The sequence below is a fragment of the Pelophylax lessonae genome (assembly GCF_965119305.1).
Source record: "Pelophylax lessonae genome assembly, chromosome: 3".
In the NCBI taxonomy this organism is placed as follows: Eukaryota; Metazoa; Chordata; class Amphibia; order Anura; family Ranidae; genus Pelophylax; species Pelophylax lessonae.
Genome location: NC_138770.1, coordinates 451,718,338 through 451,746,012, shown reverse-complemented (window position 1 = coordinate 451,746,012; position 27,675 = coordinate 451,718,338). Strand labels below are relative to the sequence as shown.

Genomic DNA, 27,675 nt, shown 5'->3' with positions numbered 1-27,675 from the left:
TTAAATGAACAACCGATTAATAATAATTTCATCGGTCATCATGAATAACTCAACAATATTGTTTTGTAATTTTTTGCAGTTTTGTTATTCCATTTTTTCTTTATATATATCTACTGTATAGCAATCTTAATGTTTGTGACCAGCTTTGATTGTCTGTGGCTGTTTTTATCCACTTGATTGCTTGCTTGAGCACCTGTGTGTCATTCATTTCTATCTCATGACAGCCAATGATGCTTTTGTAGACACCCCCTTATGCTCTGAACTCCCGTCCCAATGATTAAGCTCCAAGGGGCAGAGCGAAACGCATTGGAGGCATGGCATGGCTTGAGTCCAGGCTACGGCTGCCATTCATCCCACTTCATGAACATGGGTCTGCTTCATGATGTGCGGCCTATGGATCTCCTCCTTTGGCATTGCTGCAGCTTGGCACAAGGATGAGCTGTCCTTGCCTGTACTCACGGCAGTCTAGTTGGACTTTTATTCTCTACCTGAGCGTTACCTAAATTTTGTCTTTTTGGGTGTCCCCTGGTGCTGCCAGCTACCCTCTTCTCCTCTCCCACCAGCTGCTGCAAGCCAACAGGGGGATGTTTAACCACTTTACCACCGGAGGATTTTGCTGTCTTACGTCCAGGCCACTTTTTACGATTCGGCACGATGCGACTTTAACTGACAATTGCGACGCCGTACCCAAATGAAATTTACGTCCTTTTTTTCCCCACAAACAGAGCTTTCTTTTGGTGGTATTTGATCACCTTTGCGATTTTTACTTTTTGCGCTATAAACAAAAAAATAGCGTAAATTTTGAAAAAATAACAATATTTTTCACATTTTTTTTATATGAAATTACCCCCCAAAAAAATTTAAAAATCAACATTTTTTAAATTTTTGGCCAATTTGTATTCTGCTACATATGTTTGGTAAAAAAAAAATCACAATAAGCGTATTTTGATTGGTTTGCGCAAAAGTTATTGTGTTTACTAACTAAGGGAAAGATTTCTGTCATTTTTGGTGTTTTTTTTTTAATAGCGGCGATCTGCGATTTTTTTGCGGGACTGCGATATTGCGGAGGACATATCGGACCCTTGACTGACATTTTTGACACTTTTGGGGGTACCAGTGACATTACTACAGTAATCAGTGCTATAAATATGCACTTTTACTGTAAAAATGACACTGGCAGGGAAGGTGTTAATTTTATTGGAGAGGGAGGGGTTAATGTATGCCTGGTGCTTACTGACGTGTGTGGGGGGGAGGTGACTGAGTGACACAGGGACAGATCGCAGGTTCAGCTATGCTGAACCTTGCAATCTGACCCTGTCTTTCACTTAGGAGATCCGCCCGCTTTGTTTACACAAGCGGGCGGATTTCCAGACTCGATTCCCCGACGATCGGGGAAGAGCAGCAGCGATCGCCACCGCTCCTCCCCCCTGGCCCGACTCCCGCTGTGACTGAATACAGCGGGAGCGAGCCTCCGGCGGAGCACGTGCGCCGCCCACAAGGGGAGGAGTACAGCGACGTAGGTCTACATCGCTGGATGGGAACGAGCCACTTTGCCGCAGTACGGTCAACGTGACCGGTCGGCAAGTGGTTAAGGATAGAGAACAGGTAAAAGGGCTGGTAAATATGTCATAGTAAACTTTGTTTGCTATGCTTTCGTTTACGAATGAACAACAGCCTCTGTACAGAGCACTTTCTGTTAATTCGCTGTCCAGTCCAGCTGAGGCTGCAGAGAAGGGGACTGAGGAATTTATATCCTCAGTCCCTTTCTCTGTCTCAAAAGTGAGAGAGAAATCAGGGATCAGTTTACCGCTGATATTTCACCAAAGCACCCCCTTCCCCCAAAACAACATTGTGAAAACAAATAGATATAAAATATTTAAAAAAGATGTAAACAAATAATTTAAAAAATAAGGGCTCTTTTACATGAGTGCTTTGGGCCATACATTGTGAATGAGTGGTTTGTTTGTGTGGCTGGAGCCACCTGTTACTATATAATGACCCAGTGGCTGTACGAACACAGCCGCATGTCTTAATTTGACAAGTGTACCGATGTGGGTGGCTGGATCTGAATGCAAACTGTCTGTGTTCTAGGTCCTGCTACACCTGCACCCACACGCCTGTCAAATTGGGACCTGCGGCTGTGTTTGTAAAGCTGTTGCATCCCCATAGCACAACATTCCCATAGAACCCTTTAGTGAAAATGTCCAAATTGGGCCCAATTAGTCATTTTCCCTCCCCGGTGTCATATGACTCAGTGTTACAAGGTCTCAGGCATGAATGGGGAGCCTACCTACACACAGCTTCAACCACAAAACTCTGATTCACACTGTACAGGCCACAGCACCCATGCCAATGAGCCCCAAGATCTCATTCACACACAGAACTATATTTATTAACTTAATATAGTTTTATCTTTCAGATTTAGCAGGAATTTTGTAAGTTATATTGTGTTCGTGTTGTAAGTTATGTTCTAATGATTTTAGTGTATTTGTAGCAAAAATATTGTGTTGATATTTTGGGGAGGAAGGCCCTGTTATGTAGGCTGTACAGGGCCCTGTGATTTCTAACAGCAGCCCTGCTGCCCCAATCACAAGTGTAAACAAGCCAAAGCCTTGGAGAAAGCTGCTTGCTGAAAGCTTCTGAATGTGGATCGCTCTTCAGAGAGCAAAGCAGGTGTAAATGAGCCCTTACACTGTAAGTGGTAACAAAACTCTTACCGGTTTTAGTCATTAGTAGAGGCAAATTATTGATCTAAAGGTAGATTGAAAGACAGTAGCAGGGTAAAAGTTATACTCTTCTGCTTACAAGTGGCTTCTGCTGAAATGTAGTGAATTCCATCAAAAGGTTACTTCAGCACCTGTTTAACAGTATCTAAATCTGATTCTGTGTTCTTACCCTATGTATCATTACAGTTTTATTTACGTAACTGCTTATTCCACTGTTAGGTATTTTGAACAAGCATGATAAATTGTACAGTAGCAAAATACCTTTCCGAAGTGCACGTCAATAGTTTGCAGATAAAGGGTCTTGAGTTCTTCTGGAATTAAGTTTACATGTTAGACATTTAATTGTACAGCCTTAGGCAGAAATCAATGACGTCAAGTTATTGTAAAGGTTTTGCATTTTTTTTTCCACACCCATGACACATAATTAAAGTTTGAACATTGAAATAACATTCTGTTTAGTATTACTTCTATCTAAAATGACCTAAGAAAAAGTAACAATTTAAATATTTGAAGAATTGCTATTCTTTCTTGAGAGTGATTGACTTTTTTTAATGTTCCCATACTTCCAGCTGCTAGAAGCTATATGGAGAATTTGTTCTCAGCATTCAATAGTTGATAAGGTAAATCAAAGAATAAAATAGGCTGCCATGATGCAAAGCAGAATTTTAGTGCTTTGCCAAAGCATGACAGCATGGCGTCGAGAAGGATATGGCACACACACCTTATTTTTTAGTGCAGTCAATACAAGGAAAGTAGACAGGGTGTCTATCAGTTACACTATATTGTCAAAAGTATTGGGATACCTGCCTTTATGCGGACATGAACTTTAATGACATCCCAGTCTTACTCGTAGGGTTCAATATTTAGTTGACCCAGCCTTTGCAGTTATACCAGCTTTAACTCTTCTGGGAAGACTGTCCACAAGGTTTAGGAGTGTGTCTATGGGAATTTTGACCATTCTTTCAGAAGTGCATTTGTGAGGTCAGGCACAGATGTTGGACAAGAAGGCGTAGCTCGCAGGCTCTGCTCTAATTCATCTCAAAATTGTTCTATTTGGTTGAGGTCTGGTGCAGATCTGTGCAGGCCAGTCAAGTTCCTCCACCCCAAACTCGCTCATCCATGTCTTTGTGGACCCTGCTTACATCAAGAGACACAATTTTTTTATTTTTTTAATAAAAGACTTGTCAAAAACAGTTTCTTGTGGTTATTACTTTTTGATACTTTTTTGGTAAATGGGTAGGGGTACGATGTATTCCTCAAAGCACCCACCGCTCCATGTTGAGGGCATGTGGCATGGTATGGTTTGGGGGGGGGGTCACTCGCTCGTCCCCTCCCCTTTCCTGACCTTCCGGACTGCATGCTCAGATAAGGGTCTGATATGGATTATCAGGGGGACCCCATGCTGTTTTTTTCTTTTTTTTTCAATAGCCGAGTGCAGACAATTGTAACCACGAGTCATTTTAAATAGGATTTGACTTGTTTTTTTTTTTCTTTAGAAATGTCATTTTTGCTGCAGCATGATCTATACATGCTACAGATGTGCCGCTTTACAGGCACATAAAGGGGACACTCAGGCACTATATTTAAAAGAATGTTTAATTTTTGATTGTTGCCCTTTAAGCATAATTAAAATCACTGCTCCTGAAAAAACGATATTTTTTTTTTTTTTTTTTTTATTGATACATGTCCCCCAGGGCAGTACCCATACTCGCATACCCCATTTATGGTTAATTACTTGCATATAAGCCTTCAAAATGGGCACTTTTGATTTTCAATGTTCAGCTCCCATAGACTTCGATTGGGTTCACAGCTGCACCAGATTTTGCACAGTCCAGTTTTAGTAAATACATCCTATGGTGTTCTCCCGATGGGGGTGGAGGAGGGGGGAGCTGTTCCCACTGGGAGAACACACTGATTATTGCTAGTGGTTCTAACAGCTGCTAGGAATAATTGCATGTAAAATCCAACCGATAAAATCCGTCGATCAACTTTGGTATTTTCAGCCTGCCCATACATGGTAAGAATCTCAAACGGTTCCTGCTGAACCGGCTGAGATTCGAACCATCTATGGCCAGCTTAAGACTGTGAGCAGCCATTATGAGGCTTATTGTGCAGGTTTCTTTCACTGTTGTCACTGACAGGAAGCTTACCCTAAGGAAAGATGCAGCTCTTGCTGAAGCATATGCGTGTAGACAGGTAGTGGCTGCAAGGAGACTGGAGGAGATATGCAGCACTGAGATGTAAAAGAAGATAAAATAAAGGTTAAAACAGTATTTTCTAAAAAAAAAAAAACAAAAACATAGCAGTTGTTAAAGCAGTATTAAACTCACAAACAAACAATTTAAAAAAAACATAAAAAATCATAAATGCGAAGATTGCATTTCTTTTCTTTTTTTTTTTTTAGGCTTTTTTTTTTATTTTATCCCCCCTAGTGATCTAGGCAGCAGCACACTTCCTGCCTTAAGATGTCTGCATTGTGGACCAAGTAGTATAAAAGACACCTTTGGATAGTAGCGTTTTCAGTCTAGGGATAGGGTAGTGTTAGACTAGCAAATTTAGATGGACCTCAATATCAAACTGAAGTTGAATACTAGCTAACAATTTATAAGCAGTTACAGGAAAAAAAAAAATTTTTCCTTATGAGATAAGGGTTTTACATAGATAAATAAAGCTGACCATTGTAAGCACCCCTGTCATTGTTAAATGGTTTGTTTCAACCCTCTAACCTATAAAAGACTTACTGGCCGCATCACCAGGTGAATATAAAAGGAAAAAAAGCATAAAAAAGAAAATAAATGCAGCCATCACATCTAAGGAGATTGATAAGCTGCAGTTTGATACGTTCTTATTTTTGGATTTATAACTGCTTTGATGCTGCACAATACTTTAGCAAACTAATTGTCATCCAGTTAGGGTTTAAATTAAAGTAATATTAAAGTTTTTTTTTGCTTAAAAATAACAAACATGTCATACTCACCTGCTCTGTGCAGTGGTTTTGCATAGAGCAGCCCAGATCCTCCTCTTCTCAGATCCCTCTTCGACTCTTCTGGCCCCTCCCTCCTGATGAGTGCCCCCACAGCAAGCAGTTTGCCAAGAGGGTGCCTGAGCCGAGCTGCAGCTCTGTGTGTCTATTTAGACAAGGAGCCCTAGCTAGACCTCGCCCCCTCTCTCTCCTCATTGGCTCCCTGACTGTGATTGACAGCAGTGGGAGCCAATGGCACCACCAATGAGGAGGAGAGTCCCGGACAGCCGAGTCTCTCGAGTAAGTATTGGGGGGGCTGAGGGGGCTGCTGCACACAGAAGGTTTTTTATGCTAATGCAAAGAATACATTGAGATAAAAAACCTTCTGCCTTTACAATCACTTTAACTTTCATTTCTTTGCTTCAGGCAAGTCCATATGTAATAATCAATATAACTTTTTTTTTTAAATGTCTGAGGCTTGGGGATAATAGATAATTTCTGTGACATGCTTGATTTATGTCTGTACCTTTTGAAAGGGATTCAATGTAGTCCCGAAATGTTGCTTTACCTGACAACACTTCAATAAAAGGTTGACTTAAAGATACCTTTGATGTCCTAGTCAACCTCCTGAGGGTCTTCCTAATGTGATATCGTACCATCTGTTTGGTTGCTTCAAGTACTCATTGGTAAGATATAAAATGCAATGAGAGCAGTGTGGACTTGTAATATGCATGCTATTTTCTTAGTCACTGCAGATCAATTTCATATTTATTTGAGATCAGAAAGAAAGACAACAATATGATAACCTTGACAAGCATAGACTCGTGGTCCAACATAATGCTCCATACAGCTTTTCCAGGAAGATGGAAATCATATTTCATATAATTTTTGCTATTGCATGAATCAACCGTCAACTTATTACATGAATTAACTGCCATAATATATACTACTTTTGTTATAGTTCTTCACTGATTTTTTGACTGCTGACACCAGAGGAAGTTCTGTTGGAATATAGAATTGTATTTTTTGCAAAAACTACTGTACATCAGTATTTAGTAAAGATATATTCGTTAACCAGTAGATAGATGCCAGTGTTTTTTTAAGCTTTTTTTAAGCTTGTAGCTGCATCTATGGTTTGCGGTATGTCTTTTCCCTAAATACAGTTCCTGTTACCTGTCTACAGTTAAGCAGCAAAGCCCATGTGGACTGTGCACTGTCTGTTCTGTAGGGCTATATGCAGAATTTTAACAAGTTATGGGCCTAGACACCCACCAGACACCCAGAGAACCCAGTCATAGCCCTGTCATAGCCAGCTACAGCAGATAAGAGCAAGATGCAGCAACAGAAAGAAGACTGCAAAGAAATAACAAAAAATGCCCAGCAACACAGCTGCAACAAAGCTTTAATTTGCAAATCTGGAAAAACAGAACTACCAGCCAAAAATGTAATATGAAAATGCTGCTAATAAGGGAAGGTACATGGAACTGTATAAGTAAAGTCAAGCCAGAACACCCTTCAGATGAGTGGATAGAGAAAGGCCAAAAGGCTCAGAGCACAATCTCTCTTAGCATAGAAGAACGTCAAAATCATACATACAGTATATGTACTGTATATATGATTTGACGTTGTAAGTGTGAAACTGCTAAAGAAATGTGGCAAAGTTTACAAAAGTTGCATTAAAGAGCTAATTTCACCAATAAACTGTATTTGATGAGGAAGCTATACCAAACAAAGCTGATGAAAGTTCAGGATATGCATGATTACATAAGGTACACCTTGGAAATGGTTGAATGCCTGAGAGTTGAAGAAATAACATATTTTCATGTTGCAGCACTATTACTTAGGGGTTTACCAGAAAGTTATGAAATGCTTGTCACTGCACTTGATGCACATCTAGATGATGAATTGACATTGTCACTATTAATACTTTCTGTTTTACAATTAAATTAATTCACAAGATTAATATTAAGGGCAACATTGTGAATGAATTTAAGTGTAAAACAGAAAGCATTAATAGTGACAATGCTTCTTTCGCAGAGTGTGCTTTAAAGACAAAAAATACAGTAGGAATAAAACATTAACATGCAATAAGAAACATGTGAATGTTTTGTGTGCATAAAACAAGGTCATTTAAAAGCAGATTGCAGAATCTGGAAAGCTAGAATGCAAAAACAAAACTACAAAAAAATAAACTACAAAAGGCCAAAAGTGTGAAGGAAGAAACAGGTTTTTGCTTCAGATAATGAATATGTTTTTCAATTTAGAATTTACACCTCATCTTTGCAGGCATGGTGTGTTGGTTCAGGAGCTACGAGTCACAAATGACAGAAATTACTTTATTCACCTTGACCAGAGTAAAACAGAAATAAATCACTACACCTAATGGGCAAATAATAAAATCAGAAGGAATAGGTTTTCTTTACTGTCCTTTTTCCCAGAGTGTCACCAGAAAGATACTTGTGAAAAATGCCCTCTATGTCCCTTTTAATGGAACTAATCTTTTGTCAGTAAAGAATCTCAGAAAACAAGGCAATGTAGTGACCTTCCAGGATGACAGTTGTCCCATCACAAAAGGTGATACCTTACTTGCAAAGGCTAAAATTATAGATGAACTGTATAAGCTGAACTGCAATGAGGTGGTTATTACTGCCAAAGAGGAAAAACATTCAAGTTGCATTCGCACATGACACAGACAACATGGACACATAAGTCCTGACATTAAAAAGAAATTAACTGACAATGACTATGCAAGTGGAATAAAGATTATTCTATGTGATCAAACTGTGAAATACACCAGCTGCACTGAATAGAAGGAAAAATGGCAAGAAAAGCCTTTCCAAAGCAAAGTAACAGCAGAGCTAAGACACCTCTGGACTTAGTTCATTCAGATATTTGCGGTCCAATGGAAAAATTGACATCAGGAAAGAAAAGGTATTTTCTCACTTTTCTAGATGATTGCTCCAGGTATACTACACTATATCTGTTACACAACAAAAGTGAAGTACTTGTATTTGGCTCAAGTAAGCAACAAATTTGGCAAAATTGCACACAGACAATGGAACTGGATATACAGGTAAATACACATAGGCAATTCTCAGAAAGCATGGCATAATATGTCAAACTATGTACAGTACAACCCATATCAAAATCGAGTTGCAGAAAGAATAAGCAATACTCTATGTGAGAGTGGAAGAACCATGCTGCTTGATTCAGATATGCCAACCACATACTGGGGGAGGAAATTATGACTGCATGCTATCTCCAAAATTGACTACCAGTAAAATCAATTGAGAAAAGTCCATATGAACTGTGGAACAGAAGGGCCCTGAATTTGAATCATCTCAAAAATTTTGGAAGCAAGGCTAATGTGCACATTCCAAAAGAAAAACATATAAATAGGATGTTTGCGCAAAGGATGGTGTACTTGTGGTGTACAGGGAATGTTAAAAGGGATATAGAATTCTACACCAAAACAAAAACAAGGTAATCATCAGTAGAAGTGTAATTGTCAAAACTTCAGTGTGTGCAAAATTTCATCAACTAACACAAATGCTTCAAACTGAGTAAAATTCCACATCAGTGTCACAAAAAATGAAAAAAGAAATTTGATTTTTTATTTTATATTGAATATGTTTTATAACAGGAAGTAGAAAATATTGGGGGTTTTTTTTTCAAAATCTTCGGTCTTTTTTCATTTATATATAAAAACAATGTTGCATGACCGTGCAATTGCCAGTTACATTAGCACAGTGCTAAATAGAAAAAAAATGCCCTGGTCACAAAAGAGGTCCCCTGCCAGTGCTCTAGGCTCCTTCCCCCCCTCTGCTGAGTGTCCCCTTTGCAAGCCATTTTCTATGGGGCACTCGTGTGGGCCTGATCCCGAACCCCAATCTGTGTTTTCCCTGTCACTGGCTCTGATTGACAGTAGCAGGAGCCATTGGCTCCCGCTGCTGTATCTGAGCCAATGAGGAGCAAGAGATCCGAGAGAGCCTTGCTGGATCAAGATCAGGCTCAGGTATGTAGTGGGGGGGCTGCATGCAAAAGGTTTTTACCTTACTGCATAGCCTTTAAAACCGCTTTAATGAGCTATTATATTCTATTATATTTTTTGAATGGATTTCTGCTTTAATGCAAGCATGTGTGTAAACCAAATAAACAAATAAAGTATACAACAAATGCAATCATACACTAACTAGATGGAACAATAAAGTATGTGTTCATATTTTCCACCAGGAGATTATGACATCTTCCCTAAGTCTGTAAACTATTTGTGGGAATATCTTATGACCATCGTCATGACGAATAGAAGTTTGTTTTTCAGAAACGCATTCTTGGCAGAGTCCAACAAGCTTTTAAGTTAGCTACAACCCCAAATTAATTTTCATCGGGTTTAATGTTTAGTCTACATCCACACCTGAAATGGGCAGAACCACAATAGACACCATGTTTTTGATTCACTAAAGGCAAACAGGCTGTTCAGTTTGCAAGGGAAGTTGCCCTTTGCAAGGGAATTATCCTGAATGTGTTAAAATATATTTTTGCAATGTTCAAGGACAATGCAAGGATAATATAGAGATCAACTGAAGATTCCCCACAGGTGCCACCTTCTGAATCAGGTAAGTATGCATCTGGAATAGGTTTATTTTAGATCATAGGTTTATTCAAAAAGAATAACTGCAATCATAACCAAATTTGGTAAATTACATTTACAAGCAACAGGTGGCCAAAAAACTGTAATTTCACAGCAGTAACACCTTCTCTGCAAAGTGACAGATCCATGGCTGGCTGCTATTTGTAAACAAACTAGCATGAGATCTATTATTTAGCGGCAGTAGCACTGCCACCACTATGTCAATGGATGACATGACTGATGGGGGATATTGTTTGCTTTTTTTTTTTTAATAAAGGGCTGTGACCGTGTGGGTATTTTTATTTCATTTTGTTTTATTTTTTTTTTATAGAATGAGTAATAAGTGGTACCAATATATCCATATGTAGCACCCTCCTAGTTAGGTAGGTGCTAGGTAAAGCATCTATTGCTCCTGCTGCTTATTAGGGGAGCCTGATCTATTAGGTTGCCTGTCACATGTTTCCAGGTGTGATTCACTGGGTCTGAGGGAGTGTCTCCACTGCATCCAATGAGGGAGCTTGTTGGACAGTAGAGGAAACCTAGCCAGTGAAACATCATTTTTTATGACAGTCCCAGTGTGAGGGCATTCTCACAATACATCCTGGGATTGACCATAAATACTGAGGGGACATGTGACAGGGCTCCTCCTGCAGTGTGTGAGGAAGTTGGTCTGAGGCGGTCGGCCTAGTGAACCAGGTGTGGAGCTGAGCTGCAGAGGATCCAGTGTAACTGATGTTGGAGCTGCTGGCAGAGTATTTTGGGAAAAACAGTGTCCGTGAGTACTGAGGGACCTGCCAAAGGGTCTGGCCCAGGAAGGGGGACCACTCCAGTGAAGTCAGGGGATCAAGGAGGTAGTTCACACAGAGAGTATTACAGTAAAGGGGGTGCCATGTAGAAGGCCCTGAAGAATAGGAATAAAAGGGGGTGCCAGGAAGGGCCCTAAAGAGTGTTCTGCAGTACAGTACAGCTTATCTAAAGCGGTTCATTTATTACTACTTTATCGCTGTTGACAAGGTAAAGCAGCGGCCTTGCCGCACTCAAGTACAATTAAACGTCCCAGCAAATTGTGCATAGTTTATTCAAGCTGGAATATCCCACTTATTCCCTTCTCCTATCCAAGTTCTCAATAAAACCACAAAAAAAAACAAAACCCACTGTTTCTTGACTGAGCCAGGCACTTTGAAGTCGCTGAAATATTGTACTGTTGCTATGAGTAACCCAGGGGAACCCGTCACCAGCAGCTCCCCAGGGAGTAGTGCTAGCTACACATATATTATATAGTCATTCCTCTAGGGAGGACAATATCTGGGGGGGTATCCATATAATAAATATGTCTTCTAGATTCCAATAAGTCCCCCACAACCTCTACATCACTTTGAGGACAGACTATGGAGATGAAGTCTTGTCTCTTCAACATAGGGACAAGATGCCTTGCAAAGGCTGGAGGGTTTGCCACTCCTCTTGAAAAGTACCATCTCTATGCTGAATGTATTATGTCTAATATGTTTCAGGAACAGGGCTCATGCTTACTGCCCTCCCTTTCCTGGCCACCTTGCATCCCTGAATAAGGGTCTGGTATTTTAGGAGGGACCCCATCTGGGATTTACTATTTGATTATTTTTAAAGCCACCTTTTGAATCTGGGAGCACCCCTCCACTGGAATGAGTTCACGTACATTAGTATCCCTTATTAGTTATGACCCCCAAATTGCAAGAAATATGTATAGACACCCAAACCATGAAAACTTAATTTATGAAATGACTAATTAAAAATGTAACATCAATCGCGTTGTTCAGGATTGTAGATCCTTGTCAGTCACAATGACCAGATGCCCAACGATGTTTCCATGCTGCCCAGCAATGCTTATACACTGACATGAAGACTTGCTGCTACACCTGCCACAAATGCCAGATCCAATGCTGGCTGGTGTTTGTATTGTAAACATATTGGCTAGGGATCTTGTGTAATGGCCATGACTAAATATGGTCAGCCCTCCAGGGATCTCTAATTTAGCAGCAGTAGTGCTACCACCACTAAATTACCATTTTTAAGCCATTTATAGAGAGCAAACTCATAATTTGTATAGGGTTATATTGAACTTCTCCATAACTTTACATGCAGCTTTAAGGAATCCTCCAAACATCTTTTTAAATGGAATGTTGTATTTTTATTGTTAAATTTAAAGACCCTCATCCTGACAAACAGTATTTTAACCACTTGCCGACCAGCCGCCGTAGTTATACAGTGGCAGGTCGGCTCTGTTGCGTGAAACTACGTACATGTATGTTGCTTCGTGAAGCAGTTAATGTGGGTGTGCGGGAATGCGCAGATTGGCTAGAAGGTGAGCAAATCAGCAGGCCACGCTGTCCACCAGGCACCCATGATCGCCCCCAGTGGAGACCGAACGTCAGTCTGCCAATGTAAACACTATTTTGTCAGTGATGAACACAGGGATCCTGTCTTTCTCCTATTTAGGAACACAGGTCTCTGTGTTCATCAAGTGAATCCATCCCCCACACAGTTAGAAAGCACCCCCTAGACACACATTTAACCCTTTGATCGCCTCTGGTGTTAACCCCTTCCCTGCCAGTGTCCTTAGTACAGTAAAAGTGCATATTTTTAGAATAGATTACTGTATTAATGTCACTGGTCCCCCCAAAAGTGTCAAAAATGTCAGGTGTCCGATCTGTCCGCCGCAATGTCGCAGTCCCGCTAAAAATCGCTGATCACCACTGATACTAGTATTTTTTTTTTTTTTGCGCAAATCAATATAAACTTATTGGGATTTTTTTTTACCAAAAATATGTGACAGAATACATATTGGCCTAAAATAATGGAAAAATTTGATTTTTAAATTTTTTTTTAATTGGAATGTTTTATAGCAGAAAGTAAAAAATATTGTTTTTTTTTTTTCAGAATTGTCGCTCTTTTTTGTTTTTAGCGCAAAAAAAAAAAACTACGGGGGTGATATGATCAAATACCACCAAAAGAAAGCTCTATTTGTGGGGAAAAAAAGAATATCAATTTTATTTGATTAAAGCGTTGCACGACCGCGCAATTGTCAGGTAAAATAACGCAGTGCGGTATCGTAAAAAATGGCCTGGTCATTAAGAGGGTTAAACCTTCCGGTCCTTAGGGGTTAAAAACAATTGGTATTTTTACAGTGTCACATGACACTTGACAGATGACAGTTGCCAGCTACACATGCCTTTTTTTGATAAAAGTTGCAAAATAGCATTAAAAAAATAACATGTTTTGGCTCCCATAGACATCATTGGTTTTTGGTGCTATTTTTGGGGGCTTATAAATATCTTACCGCAATCATTAAAAACCAAGCAAAATTAAGTTTGCCTAATTTGCTTATCCCCAGATGTCACTAAAAGAAGAGGTCATTTTAGACTGTAGATTTTTAGATCTTTTCTTGCATTTAGATCTTTTCTTGCAAAATAATTAAAAATTAGGAAGGAACAAAATAAAAAAAAAGAAAAGGTCTCTGAAGAAAAGCAGCTGCCTAAGCCCAAGCAAGAGAAATCCTTTGAGGTAAAAGAGTCTAAATGGAAATCTCATGATCTAAATATTTTAATGGACCAAACCTTTGCAGGTACTTAAAGCATAAACTTTTGCTATAAAAAAAAAAAAAAAAAAAAGAAGAAAACAGCACTTCCTGTTACCTACAAAAACTTTCTCCAGATTGATGGGTTGCTGATTTAGCGTAATGTAGATCAAGAATTATTTTTCCATACAGCTCCATCAAGTGGTGGCCATGAGCAGCATATTTTCAGCAAATAGAGATACAAGCATAGAGCCAGGACATGCTAGTGGAAATAGGATTTTATTAGGGAAAGTCATTTATAGTGGCATTTTTTTCATAGAGTACAAGGACAAGTACAAATGTAAATGTATTATATTTAGTGAAAGGACACTAATACTTTAAAGAATAACCTTGCTCATTCCTTGTGAGGCATTTATTATCTCGGTGGTAGCCTTCAATCTTGGCTTAATTTGCTTTAAAGATACCTAAAACCTTGGAACAAGAGTCAAGACCCAACATCAAATTCCATACAACTTTATTCACAAAGATAAAATATATATCATTTTTTTTTTTTGCATTTGAAAAAGCAACAGCATTACTATAAACTATTACATTATACTGTATATGATTACTAATATGAAAAAGAGAGAGAGCTAAATTCATTTTTTTTTAAATAGATAACCTGTATATTGATCATATGATAAAGTGGTGCATGCAAGGAAAGTTATTTGGTGATCTTCACTGAAAATCACATGTCTAAATGGTCAGTGGACCCAGAGGCGTGAGCAGCAGGGCCATCTTACTGAATGGGCATGCTGGATAGTGGCCCGGGGGCCCCACTTGCCCGGGGGGCCCCACCTGCCCAGTGACCCAGCCCCAGCCGAGCATTAGCCCTGATTCCCGTGTGCACCCCGCCGCCGAACTTAACATGTGGCAAGCGCCTGTCAGCCCTGTGCTGCTGTTAGGCCACTTGGGCCGTGGAGGGGGAGCCTACAACTGCAGGAATCCCTGTCCACCTCCACGGGAATAGGCACACACAGGACATTCGAGTCTGACTCCCGTCCATGTGTGTTTTCACCGGACCCAGCCGTCGAACTTGGAAACTGTCATTAGCCTGGCACTGCTGTACCAATAAATATCGCCTTATCGATAATTTTCATTTTTATTCTCGTGGATGATTGTGTAGGCAGGGCCCCAGTGCACTGCATTGCACAGGGCCCTTTAATGCTCTTAAGATGGCACTGGTGAGCAGTAGAAGTTTTATGCAAATCTCAAGTTTTCTTAGAAGATTTTAGGCTTGATCCAGGTCTCATCAACCTCCTGAACTTTTCAATTGGTCAGTGTTTCCCATTAGAATAAAGAGTTAGCAGGAAATTGTGAAAAATTGAGAATTGGATGTAACCTCTGCTGTCTTTATCTCTGAATCTACTTTTAGGTTTGACATGTGCTTTTACTGAAGATAACCTTAGCTTATTCATGTTTCTGTTATAGATTCAGTTTTAATTGTCAGGGTTTGTGACATATTCACAAGTGTCCCTTGTATTCCCATGCAAGGAAATAAAGGATTCACTAAAATTCTCCCTCCCCAGCTGCCTTTTTTTTCTCTGCTTGGACAGCAAGCTGTAAAATCCAAACAGTTTAGTTGAAGTCTACATAGGACCATGTGGCGGTTCTGGACCAATTATGTGAGACCAGTGTTGTCACATGGGGAGGCACATGCTCAACCATACTTGGAAGTATTAGGTATATCACTTTTCTCCTCGTAATTAAAGGTAGTAATTGGTGTAGCAAAGGCTTTTGTTGAGAGAGAAAGGTGAGAGTTAGGTGGCCACAGGGTCACTTTAGGTTCAACATGGTCAGCATTTTACCTAAAATGCCTACTATATTTATTTTTACATTATACATTTACTCTGTGACTACTTCTCTTTATCCTGTAGTATTCTGTATTTAAAATATATGTACAATATATACAGTAGATATGAAAAATACCACTTCAAGATCTTCAGGCTATATTTCACTTAAAGTGTCACTAAACCCACAACATAGGAAACTATCAATAAATGGTGTATTACATGCTGTTCATACTGACTTATTCACTATGGGATTCATTTTCTGTATTCTGCAAAAAACCTAGTTGATCCTGTTGTTCCCTATCTCCACAAGTACAAGTCTCCAATGCAGTTGAGGATTTTGCAGTGTTAGCAGCTCTGCACAAGCTCAGTTTTCAGTGAGTTTCTATGCTAAGCATTTCCTCCCTATCACATCTGAGCAACCCTCACACATGTGGGCATATACACAGTGGTAAAAACAGCCCACTCTCTCCCTCCTCCTCCATGTCCACTAACCAGCTAAACACAATGGGGTGGGATTTTACATGTAGATTGATGGAGGCTTCACCTCCCTGTTATTCTAAGACACAGGCTGGAGGGGCGTGACACAGCCTGTGACTGGCAGGAATCCACATGCATCATGTTATTGCCAAAAAATAATAAATATTTGATTTCAAATAAATATTTGTATGACAACTTAAAACAGTTTATTGATATGAATTATTTATTTTTACTCTGTATCCCAAAGGCTGTTTTTTTAAAAAAAAACATGTGACCAGCAGAGGACTAGAAGCTCCATCTGCTTATGTGTCCCTGCAGACAGGCTGGGGAAGAGCTGGGTCATGTGTCAGCTATACATCAATTAGGAAAAAGGTACTTACTGTAGATGTTTTTTTTTTTATTAAAATAATTACAGTGCAATCATCCATATACACAAATAGAACGAACAATGTAAATTAAACAGTGTGTGTTTAGTATCACTTTAAATATAGGGAGGTGAAAAATATATGTAAAGTGCATTTTTAATTTAGGATATTAGTTACATATCATTGTGTACATATTGTTCACTAATGCTAACCTTAATTTGAATTATCTAATTTTTTATCTCTTTTTCAGTTTGTGGTAACGATGTTCTGGACCCTATATATATATGACAGGGAACTGGTCTATCCAAAGCTGCTGGATAATTTCATACCACCCTGGTTAAATCATGGAATGGTAAGCATTCATTTTGTTTTGAACAAAACACTGTAAGCAATTGTACTTTATGTGAAAAATAAGTTAGTTGAAAATCAAAGAAATGAAAACAAAAATATGTGTTACATCTCTATGGTACAAGTAATAGAAGACCTCAAAGAGCAGCCAATGCATGTTATGCAAACAGTATAGATATCTTTGTTGTATGCAGAGGCTGTCTGGTTAAGTCTACAGACTGTATTTTTGCTGAGTGCACAGGTGGGTTCCTTATGCTCGCTAACATACATGTTACAATTTTATTGTACGGTCTCTTGTCAGCTACTAAATATTGCAGTGTCATGCTGGATTGGATACAGATTAAATGGATTGTTCAGTACAATGCCTTGGTAAATCTAAAAGAGATTGCAGAGCAATTGTACAGCCAGATTGTAATACGTATAGCTTTCTATAGATGGATCCCACCTAAACCTTCCCCATATATTGCTTAATCACCTACAGCAGGGATCCTCAAACTACGGCCCTCCAGCTGTTGCGGAACTACACATCCCATGAAGCATTGTAAAACTCTGACATTTACAGACATGACCAGGCATGATAGGAATTGTAGTTCCTGAACAACTGGAGGGCCATGTGGTTTGAAGACCCCTGACCTACAGTATACCTTCCACATATAAAGCTTAATTAGTCCATGTTTATGCCTAAGCCTGCATTTACACAGGCAGCTAGGGGCAGATAGTTTGCAACATTCAGAGGCGGCTAAATGCCACCATCTGATACAGCAATATTCTGCGCTATGACTACATACACCCTGGCGGATTATCTAAGTTTATGTGCAGCCTGAACTCAGCAGAAATGGTGATCCTAGATGCACATTGGATGCATTCAAAGTCAGTTGGAAACTCCATTAAGAGTGGATATATGTGAACAGCAGCAGTGAGGTTGATTTACTAAAACTGGAGAGATCAACATCTGTGCATGGTAGCCAATCAGCTTCTAACTTTAGCTTGTTCAATTAACCACTTAAGGACCAAGCCTATTTCTGACACATGTTGTTCACAAGTTAAATTCCAGTATATTTTTGCTAGAAAATTACTTAGAACCCCCACAACATTATATATATTATTTTAGCAAAGACTATGGAGAATAAAATGGCCCTCGTTGCAATATTTTATGTCACATGGTATTTGCGCAGCGGTCTTTTAAACGCAATTTGTTTGGAAAAAATACACTTCACTAAATTAAAAAAAAAAAAAACAGTGAAGCTAGCCCAATGTGTTTGTATATTGTGAAAGATGATGTCACGCCTAGTAAATAGATACCTAACATGTTAGGGAATAAAATTGCGCACACTCGTGGAATGGCGACAAACTACAGACCTTTAAAATCTCCATAGGCGACGCTTTAAAAATTTTTAACAGTTACCAGTTTAGAGTTGTTTTTGCTAGAATTATTGCTCTTGCTATGATGATCATGGGGACACCTCACATGTGTGATTTGAACACCATATACATTTGTGGGTGCGACTTATGTATGCTTTTTCTTTGGTGTGCAAGCACACGACAACGGGGGCGCTTTCAACTTTTTTTTTTTCCCTTTTTATTATATTTTTTTTTTCACTGTTCCTTAAAAAAAGAAAAAATCTGATTACTTTTATTGCTGTCACAAGAAATTTAAACATCCCTTGTGACAGTAATAGACAGTGACAGGTACTCTTTATGGAGGGATCAGGGGTCTAAAAATTCCCAAATCCCTCCTTTGCACTAAAAAGTATTCAAAACGCAAAAAATCTGCGTTTTTGAATACTGACATTTTTTTAAAATCAGCACCATTAGCAGCCGAGTAAACTGGAAGTGACATTGTGACATCGTTTCTGGATTACTTCATCGGAGACCCGATTGAAGCCGAATACGGCTTAGTTCAGGACTCTGACCAGCCGACGGATGTGCTGGCTGGTCGCTCGAGTCTCCCGGTGGAATGGGCGAACAGGGCAAAGCGGCAGAAGGCAGCGGGAGGGGGAGAGACCCGCTCCTTATGATAACGGCCGAGCGGCTGCTGAGCCACATTGGTTGTTATCACAAGGAAGCCAACTGCTGGCTCTAAAAAAATGATACCAGCGTGATGCCTCTAGCTGCAGTCATCACCCCGGTACAACCACTTCCTCAAGCTGACGTACAGATACGTCAGTTTGCGGGAAGTGGTTAAGGTTTGACAAAACAAAACCTGAAAACTGATTGGTTTCTATGCAGGCTTGCACCAGATTATGCACTCTCCAGTTTTAGTAAATCAACCCTACTGTGTGCAGGCAGTGTTTAACTTCCCTGGCGGTATTCCCGAGTGTGGCTCGGGGTGGAATTTCAGTTCCATTAGCGGTAACCCTGAGCCACACTCGGGGTACTGCCAGGGAGCATTGCTGGATCCTGGAAGAGAGGGTACTTACCTTGTCCTCAGGATCCCGCAATGTATTCCTGCAGCATCTTCCGCCTGATGCTGTGAGCCCTGGCTTCCGTCTCCTGCGAGCGTCACGTCGCAGGGGGGAGGAACCGGCGGCAAATTCAAAAAGTTAAAAGCACAAACACACTGATACACTGTAATCCTATTGGATTACATTACTAAAATAATATAAATTGACCTTAGTTTGCCCCCCAGTGCTTTCTCCATTGCCCTTCCTGCATTTTTCCTGTACTTTGTGTCTGGAAACTGCAGAGCGACCATGGGATCAAAAAAGTGCACCGCCACTTTAAAAGCAGTATATGACCTGCTGGAAAACAGCGACAGCGATACAGAATCGCTTGCAGAATGGAGTGATAGCACATTCATGGGGAAGTTCGTCATCGGACACAAAAAGCGATTTCAGCGATGATCCTGCGACTGTGCTCAGCGATGTGCGGACTTGGTGCTCGAATGACTGCAGTACGGAGCACATAGCGCCCCCAAGGTTCCCGTTTACGGGAGCACCTGGTATCAAAGTGGATGTTGAGGATGACAACCCCTTGGCATACCTCCAACTCTTTTTGACCAATGAGGGTATTGAAAAGATTGTTATGGAAACAAATCGGTACCAGGAGCAACAAGTAGTGGTATTGGACCACCAACAAATTACTAGCCACTCCTTTTTTTGGCACGGTCATGTCGGAATACAAATTTTCGCTTAGTATGAAATATTTGCACTTTGCAAATAATGAAGAATTTGATGAGACTTCTCATCCAGCTCCAAAACTCAAAAAGATTTGGGACGTTTATCAAATTATTCTGAAAATTTTCCAGCAGACCTATGTACCAGAAAGAGACATTTGTATCGACGAAAGTGTAATGGCCTACAAAGGAAGACTCAGCTGGATACAGTATATAACATCAAAGAGAGCACGATTTGGCATAAAATCATTCATGTTATGTGAATCCAGCACTGGTTACATATGGAATTCGGTCCTATACGCCGGGAAAGGAACCAAATTCAACTAACGATTCAGCAGTTATGGAATGGCAACTGCTTCGGTTCTTACTTTGATTGAGCCTTTGCTGAATCAGGGGTACTGTGTAACCACAGACAATTTTTATACGTCTCCAGAACTCTATGAGTTCCTTCTTCACAACAAGACGGATGCATATGGGACCATTAGGGCTAACCCGCATGACATGGCGCCAGCCTGGCAGAAAGGCAAAACGATGGCATTGAGATGGCGTGACAAAAAAGATGTGTGCCTAATGAGTACCATTCACAACACCTCTACTGTCATGGTACACACAAAAGCTGGAAAAGACATAATGAAACCACAACTGGTAATGGATTACAATAACACCATGGGAGGTGGGGACAGAGCTGACCAGGCCATGACATTTTATCCGGCAATGAGAAAACAACAAAAAAAATATTACAAAAAAATTTTCAGGCATCTTCTTGAACAATATTTGTGGAACACATTCATTCTACTAAAAAAAAAAAGAGTGACAGGCCTGTGGTTTATGCGGACTTTGTTTGTAAAGTTGCTGAACTTATATTTCTCAGGCACCAAACACCAACAGCTGTAAATAGATCCGAATGTCGTGCTGCTGGTGTTATGAACCCTGAACACCTGACTGGTCGTCACTTTATGGACCACATTCCACCAACAGAAAAGAAGTCTGCACCCACAAGGATGTGTGTGGTTTGCTGCTCTAAACGTGACGACACTGGAAGGAAAATCCGTAAAGAAACGCGGTACTATTGTCCTGATTGTGACGTTGGACTTTGTGCTGTACCATGTTTTAAAATTTTCCATACCCGGATTGTGTACTGAAGCAATATGACTACTAATATTGCATCCTTCCAAAAAAATGTATGTATAATGACAATATGTGTAAATAAGCAAACTCAAAGACCTCTACTGTTGAAGTCAGCGCCCAATAGGCTTAGACGTAACGTGTATAGGGGACGGAGCCTTCCCTGCTGCCTGGTTGTATCCTCTCAGCTGTGCGATCTTATTGTTACAAGCATGACTCCAAATGGCTGTTTGTGAGTATATTGATTTTAATAAACGGCTGTTACCAACTTATCTGCATGGAGAGCTTTAGATTTCTTTTTGCTTCTTTGCTTATGTGGTGATCTCTATGTGCCCTGTGTGAAAGCGGCACCATCGCTGTTACCTTGTCCCTGTGCATCCGTCTGAGACCTCCTTTCCATTTGGTGACATCTGCCTGTGACCCCAGAGGGGTAAAATTGCTGTTTTTGACTCAGTGTGCTGGGTCAAATCTTAAGGTGAGAGGCTTTGATCTCTGGTGGCGGTGGAGTGAAGCACAATATCTTATATTAATCACTTCTGTGGTGGCCATTACATTGAGGATTGGAATTCACATATTTATGGACATTTAATTTCATGATTTTGAGTATATGCACATATTGATTTATTGACACTTATTTATTTTTTGTTTTTTTGTGTGATTTTGGGAAGCACTTATGATTTAAGGTAATTGAGCTTGCTTATTTACACATATTGTCATTATACATACATTTTTTTGGACATATTCACTATTCATTTTTCTGGCACAGCACCTGTTTGTTTTGAATTACTTATATTGTGGAAGTGGATAACACTATCTGGTGGTGGCTGCCGGATATTTTTTTTAAAAAAATTTTTTTTTTCTATTTCCCATAACTGCGCTGATAGCTTTTTTGCACAAATATTGCATCCTTGTTTGGCCCAAAAAATGTCTGTTTTTGATTATGTTATTTACTACAATTTATTGAATAAAAAGTATTATTATTATTTGTTATAATTTATGATTTTGTGTTTCAAACTTTATCATACCCGAGATGTTATAGAGAAGAACGCACAGTAAAAAAACAATCATATGTAAATAGTTGGTTTGGGCTGCTCATCCTTAAGAATTACATGCAAAATAATGGTACCGCTTTCAGCACCTAAAATCTGAAAACATCATACCGCCAGGGAGGTTAAGACTGCCGGCAAGAATCTACTCATTTTTCACCCATCAAACTCCGCCCCCTGGTAGCCACCCTTGGCTTCCCCTGTGCGGTTGTGTGAATGTAGCCTGAGGCAGTAGTTGTAGGCAGCTTGATACTAGTGCTAGGCATAATGTGAAATTTTACACCCACAAGGGTTTTAAATTTAAATTAGTTATACACTTAGTATAGTAGGTAATCATGTTAACAACAGTTATAAGATTGTTGAAGAGACACTATCACCACCCCATAAACAGCAAGATAATTACATAGGTAAATGTACCCACATACCTTTTTTTTAATATCATTCCCCCAGAAAAAAAGCCTTATCACCTCTGATAAGTCTTGAAGTGCCTAAGACTATGCCTACTAGAGCAGTGCAGCTTCTATCCCTCCTGACCCTGACATCAACCCTGGTCTTAGGAATGACCAGAAAAGCCTTTCATGAACTGCACTGACAGTGTCTGCAGATCGTGCAAGGCTTCCCCAAATGCATTGGTTGTATATTTGATATCCGCCAGCATAATTTTTAACAAGAACAGTCTATAAAAGAACATGATTGATATTATTATGTTTCAGTTTTGGGTATGCAGTCATGCAAAAAAAAAAAAATCTTTTAACCTAAACCAGGCATGTCCAACCTGCGGCCCGAGGGCCAAATGTGGCCCAGAACCGCAGGCAATGCGGCCCACTGCCCCCTGACAATTATTTTTTTGCTGGGGAGGGAGGAAGTCAGGTCGGGGGCACAGCCACAGCAGCTTCCAACTGTAGTAGGCAGAGGCTGCCTCTGAGGGGATTGGGGGGGGGGGGGGAGGGGGTGGGGGGAGCGAGCATGTGCAGTGTTTCTGACTCCTACCACCATGACCACTTCAGATCACTGAAGTGGTCATGGTGGTTAGAGTCTTCCTTTATTGTCTCTCAGAAGAAGTAAACCTCTGTATACTGATTCCATTTCATTTGATCATCCTCTAGTTGTGTTGAATTAGTGCGGGGGGCGCGGCAATTTATTACTTATATACCTTAACTACAGTATATACTTTATATGCGGCCCGAGAAAATTTCTCTCTACTCATTGTGGCCCAGAGAAGCCAAAAGTTTGGACACCCATGACCTAAACAATTCTAATTATTAGTTCTTTGAGTAGTACACTATAACTTAGGTATTGCATATTTCTATATGTAGCATACAGTGTTGACACATCATGAATTGAAGTATCACTTTAAATACCTATAACATAGATTATTTTTGGTTAATAGAGCATGTAAGTTTTTCAAGTGATTTAACAGATATAAAAATCACTTTCATTAATCAGAGGGTATTCATGTATAATTTGATAAATAAGCGATAATGAGCAGAACAAATCCATAAAACCTGTAGCATAGACAGAATGTTGAATAATATCCAACATTTGATTCAGCCAACAGTGCAAGGAGAATAATGCAGTCACCCAAAGCAGTCAATCGCATATGACTTCACTAATGCCAGCTCAGTATGGATTCTGGCTTTAACTACTGAAACTAAACTGAACACTTACAAGGATAGATCATTTTATGAAAGGGCAGCTGTAGGATATTTTGTCAAAATCAACCGAATATTTGCACTTGTATTTGTGGTTATCATGGATAACTCACAAGAACATATAATAGCTGACATTCAGATGAGAATGCCCATTGCCTTGTTGTGTCTGTCCACAGTACTGACCCAAAACAAGCCTACAGATTTAAAAGTCAGAGAGAACTTTTGTCTTGCATGTTTATTCCAATGACTCAGAAAGTATTAACTCCATTGGGTTAGCATGACCGCCAGCCAGAACGAGAAGTCAACAACAGTGGCTTACATGCTCTCTCAGTACACATTTGCATTTATTTCCATTCTATACACATGAAATCTGTGTGTTTCTTTTCATGATTTTTTGTGTGTATGGTGTGAACGCGTCCATAGTCAGTCAGTTTTCTGCACAGAAAAAAAAAATGCACATTTCTCAAGCATTGTGGTGTGAGCAAGGAACATAGAAAACAATCCTTTGTTTACTAGAAGGTTCATTTATATTTGTTTTGCATAACTTGTTGAAAACCTGGTATTAATTGTAGTTCAACGTTTTAGTTACATTTTTATTTAAAATTAAATATATATTTTTTTCCTTTTTTTTATTTTTATTTTTTTTATTTCACTCACAGTGAAACCAAAGTTTTCATTATAGTGTGCTAATTTTGCACTTCCTGGTGCTCTTGAAACATGTACACCAGCTGTAGTCCACTCCTTGTGAATCTCCCCCAAATTCTTGAATGACCTTTGCTTCACAATCCTTTCAAGGCTGCATTTATCCCTGTTGCTTGTCCTTTTTGTACCACACTTTTTCTTTCCACTCAACTTACTATTAATATGCTTAAATTCAGCACTCTGTCAACAGCCAGCGTCTTTAGCAATGACCTTTTGTGACTTACCCTCCTTTTGGAGTGTGTCAATGACTGTCTTCTGGACAACTGTCAAGTCAGCAGTCTTCCCCATGATTGTGTAACCTACTGAAAGAGACCATTTGAAGCCTCAGGAAACCTTTACAGGTGATTTAAATGAATTAGCTGATTAGAGTGTGACACCATTGGGTTGATTTACTAAAGGCAACTAGGCTGTAAATCTTCACTTTGCAAAGAATACCCAATCACATTCAAGAAAAAAAAAAAAACAGCATTTTTTCCTTGCACGTGATTGGATGATGGAAGTCAGCTGATCTTTTGCTTATTTACTAAGCTTTGGAGCAACTGCACTTGCAGACTGCAACTTCACTTTCCAAAGTGCACAGTCCACTTGCCTTTAGTAAATTAACCCCCGTGTGTCTACAATATTTAATTTTTTCACAATTTTCAAATTTCTGAGATACTGTATTTTGGGTTTTCACGAGCTATAAGCCACAATCCTCAAAATTAAAAGAAATAAATGCTTAAAATATATCAATCTGTGTGTAATGAATCTATATAATAGATGAGTTTCACTTTTTGAATTAAATTACTGAAATAAATTAACTTTTTGATGAAATTCAAATTTTTTGAGATGCACCTGTAATTGTGACACAAGTCATATTGTATTTGAATGTTATTAAAATGACCTTTCTTTTCAATCTGCAGCGCTGTAATTTTCTGTAAAATGCAATGCAATATGGCAACCTAGACGTGTTCTCTACACAATTGGTGTTCAGAACTCCCCCAGAAATGTAATTTCCTGCTTGTGTGATTCACTGACTAATTTCCCACCCACCCAAAACTAAAAAAAAAAAAAAAAAAAAGTTTTGTCTTCAGTTTTACTTTAATCAAAAATAAACAACAGTTTTCATAAACTTCTTTTATATTTAAAATGAAAAGAAATAAAAAAAATAAATATATATATATATATATTGGTTCAAGTGATTTTCTGTTAGAGTGGAAATAAATATCATAAAGCAATGAATCTTTCCAATAAACCACGAATTACAAACCCCAGTGGATTGGTTTGTTCATCTCTACTAGTAAGAGATTTCTTTTTAGGATGTTATGTTCTACGGCATAAATACACTAAAGGGTATTTTTCCACCCTGAATGTCTTTAACAGTGCCATATGGGTGTGGAAACATGGAACACTTTGTTATGGTTCTGCAGTTAAAACTCAATTGCTTTTATACAAGCTTATGGTAAATATGACTTAATCAGACCACAAGAATGTGGAAGCTTCCCTAGGTATCTCATTTATTTATTTGAAATGCAACCAAGGCAACAGAATTCCACCCCTTTGAGTGTTCAGACTTGTGATCTGCTCAGACCTGGCAGGCTGCATTTCTCACAATTGAAGACATATGTGCACTCTACACAGAAAAGAGTTTACCTATCACTCGAGGTATTTACAATAAGATTATCACCGTGAGAAGGATACATCTGCCTTTTGGTCTAATATATTTTGCTTATACTGGATTCCCATAATATGTACCTTCAGTTTATTTTTCTTGATATTTCTTAGACCATCAGCATAATCTAAATTTCTACAAAATATCTAGGAACCCTGTCACCAAAAACAGAACATTTTTATGTGCAGCAGTTCACTAGAAAAGTATATTTTTACAAAATCTGTCAGTGCCCTATTTAGTATTTAATATGACAAATATCACAGCATTAAAAATTATACCTAATTTCTTAAATAAAATAAACAAAATATTTGAAATAATCTTATATTTCATACATTTAAGTTGGCCATAGATGGATTGGCCAAAAATTGGTCAGTTCAACAAGGACATGGTTGTTTCCCGCTGAAGAGCAGGTATGTAAACCGGTATCCTGGAAAAAGTTAATTCGATCAGTGCATGGAGCCAATTGGCTGCAGCACTGATCTGTGTATTCTGATAGTGGAGGAGTCCTATTTCTTTTCTTTTAATCAGTGTGCTGTCTGATCAAAAAAAATGGGATTAATCTATGGCCAGCCTTACTACGGAAGCCATCATTGCTCACCACCTTCTGAATTTCTTTGCGCCTGGTTGTGCTTGGCTTAAACAGTTGCAGTAATTGAATGTCAAAGAAAAGCCAATATCTCTTACCTCTGTACTTACAGATCAGAGACTCAAAGGGTAGTAATGAGGAAGAGATTGGCCATGTAAAAAAGTGCATGCTGTATTACTTCAAATATCTAATGATGTTCCAGTGATGTTCAAGAAAATATCACATTTTGTTTTCACTTCCCTTGCCCATGATTGGGTATTCAAAGTGAACTCAGCTTTGCCATATTGACTAAGCTAAGTGAACATTTACTTTTCTAAATAGGAAAAACAGGATATGTAAGACACTACTCACTATGCTAGATCATTGGAGCATTGTACAACAACCAAAAATATCCACTATTTTATGCAATAGATATGAGAATTAGCATAACATTGAATGCAAAAAAAGAGAGGCTAATTTACTAAAGGAGTTCAGAATCTTAACTATTTTTGAGTGAAGATGTTTAAATACTTTACTAATTAAGCCACACTAACCCATTAAATCATTTTTTGATACAAAACCCTCCACATACCAAAAATCTCCCCAATTGTATAGGGCAGGGGGTCTTCAAACTTCAGCCCTCCATTTGTTCAGGAACTACAATTCCCATCATGCCTAGTCATATCTGTGAATGTCAGAGTTTCACAATGTCTCATGGGATGTGTAGTTCTGCAACAGCTGGAGGGCCATAGTTTGAGGATCCCTGGTATAGAGTGTAACATGGTATCACAAAAGAGCATAGGTATATCTGTTTAAGAACGCCTTTTGTAAACTGCACCCTTAGTAAATCATTCTGAAAGTATCGAAAACCAAGAAACAACACTATAATCAGAAAATCAGCATTCTCTGAATAAGAGACCATCTGT

General features: G+C 39.1%; 1 protein-coding gene across 1 annotated transcript in view; it reads left to right on the top strand.

The window, feature by feature from the left end:
• The window catches only part of AIG1 (androgen induced 1), a 534,722-nt gene that overhangs the window by 246,538 nt on the left and 260,509 nt on the right, over nt 1-27,675 (top strand). The window contains exon 3 of the mRNA XM_082252270.1: nt 16,796-16,897. Coding sequence (XP_082108396.1) covers nt 16,796-16,897 — 102 coding nt within the window. The remainder of the gene's footprint in view (nt 1-16,795; nt 16,898-27,675) is intronic.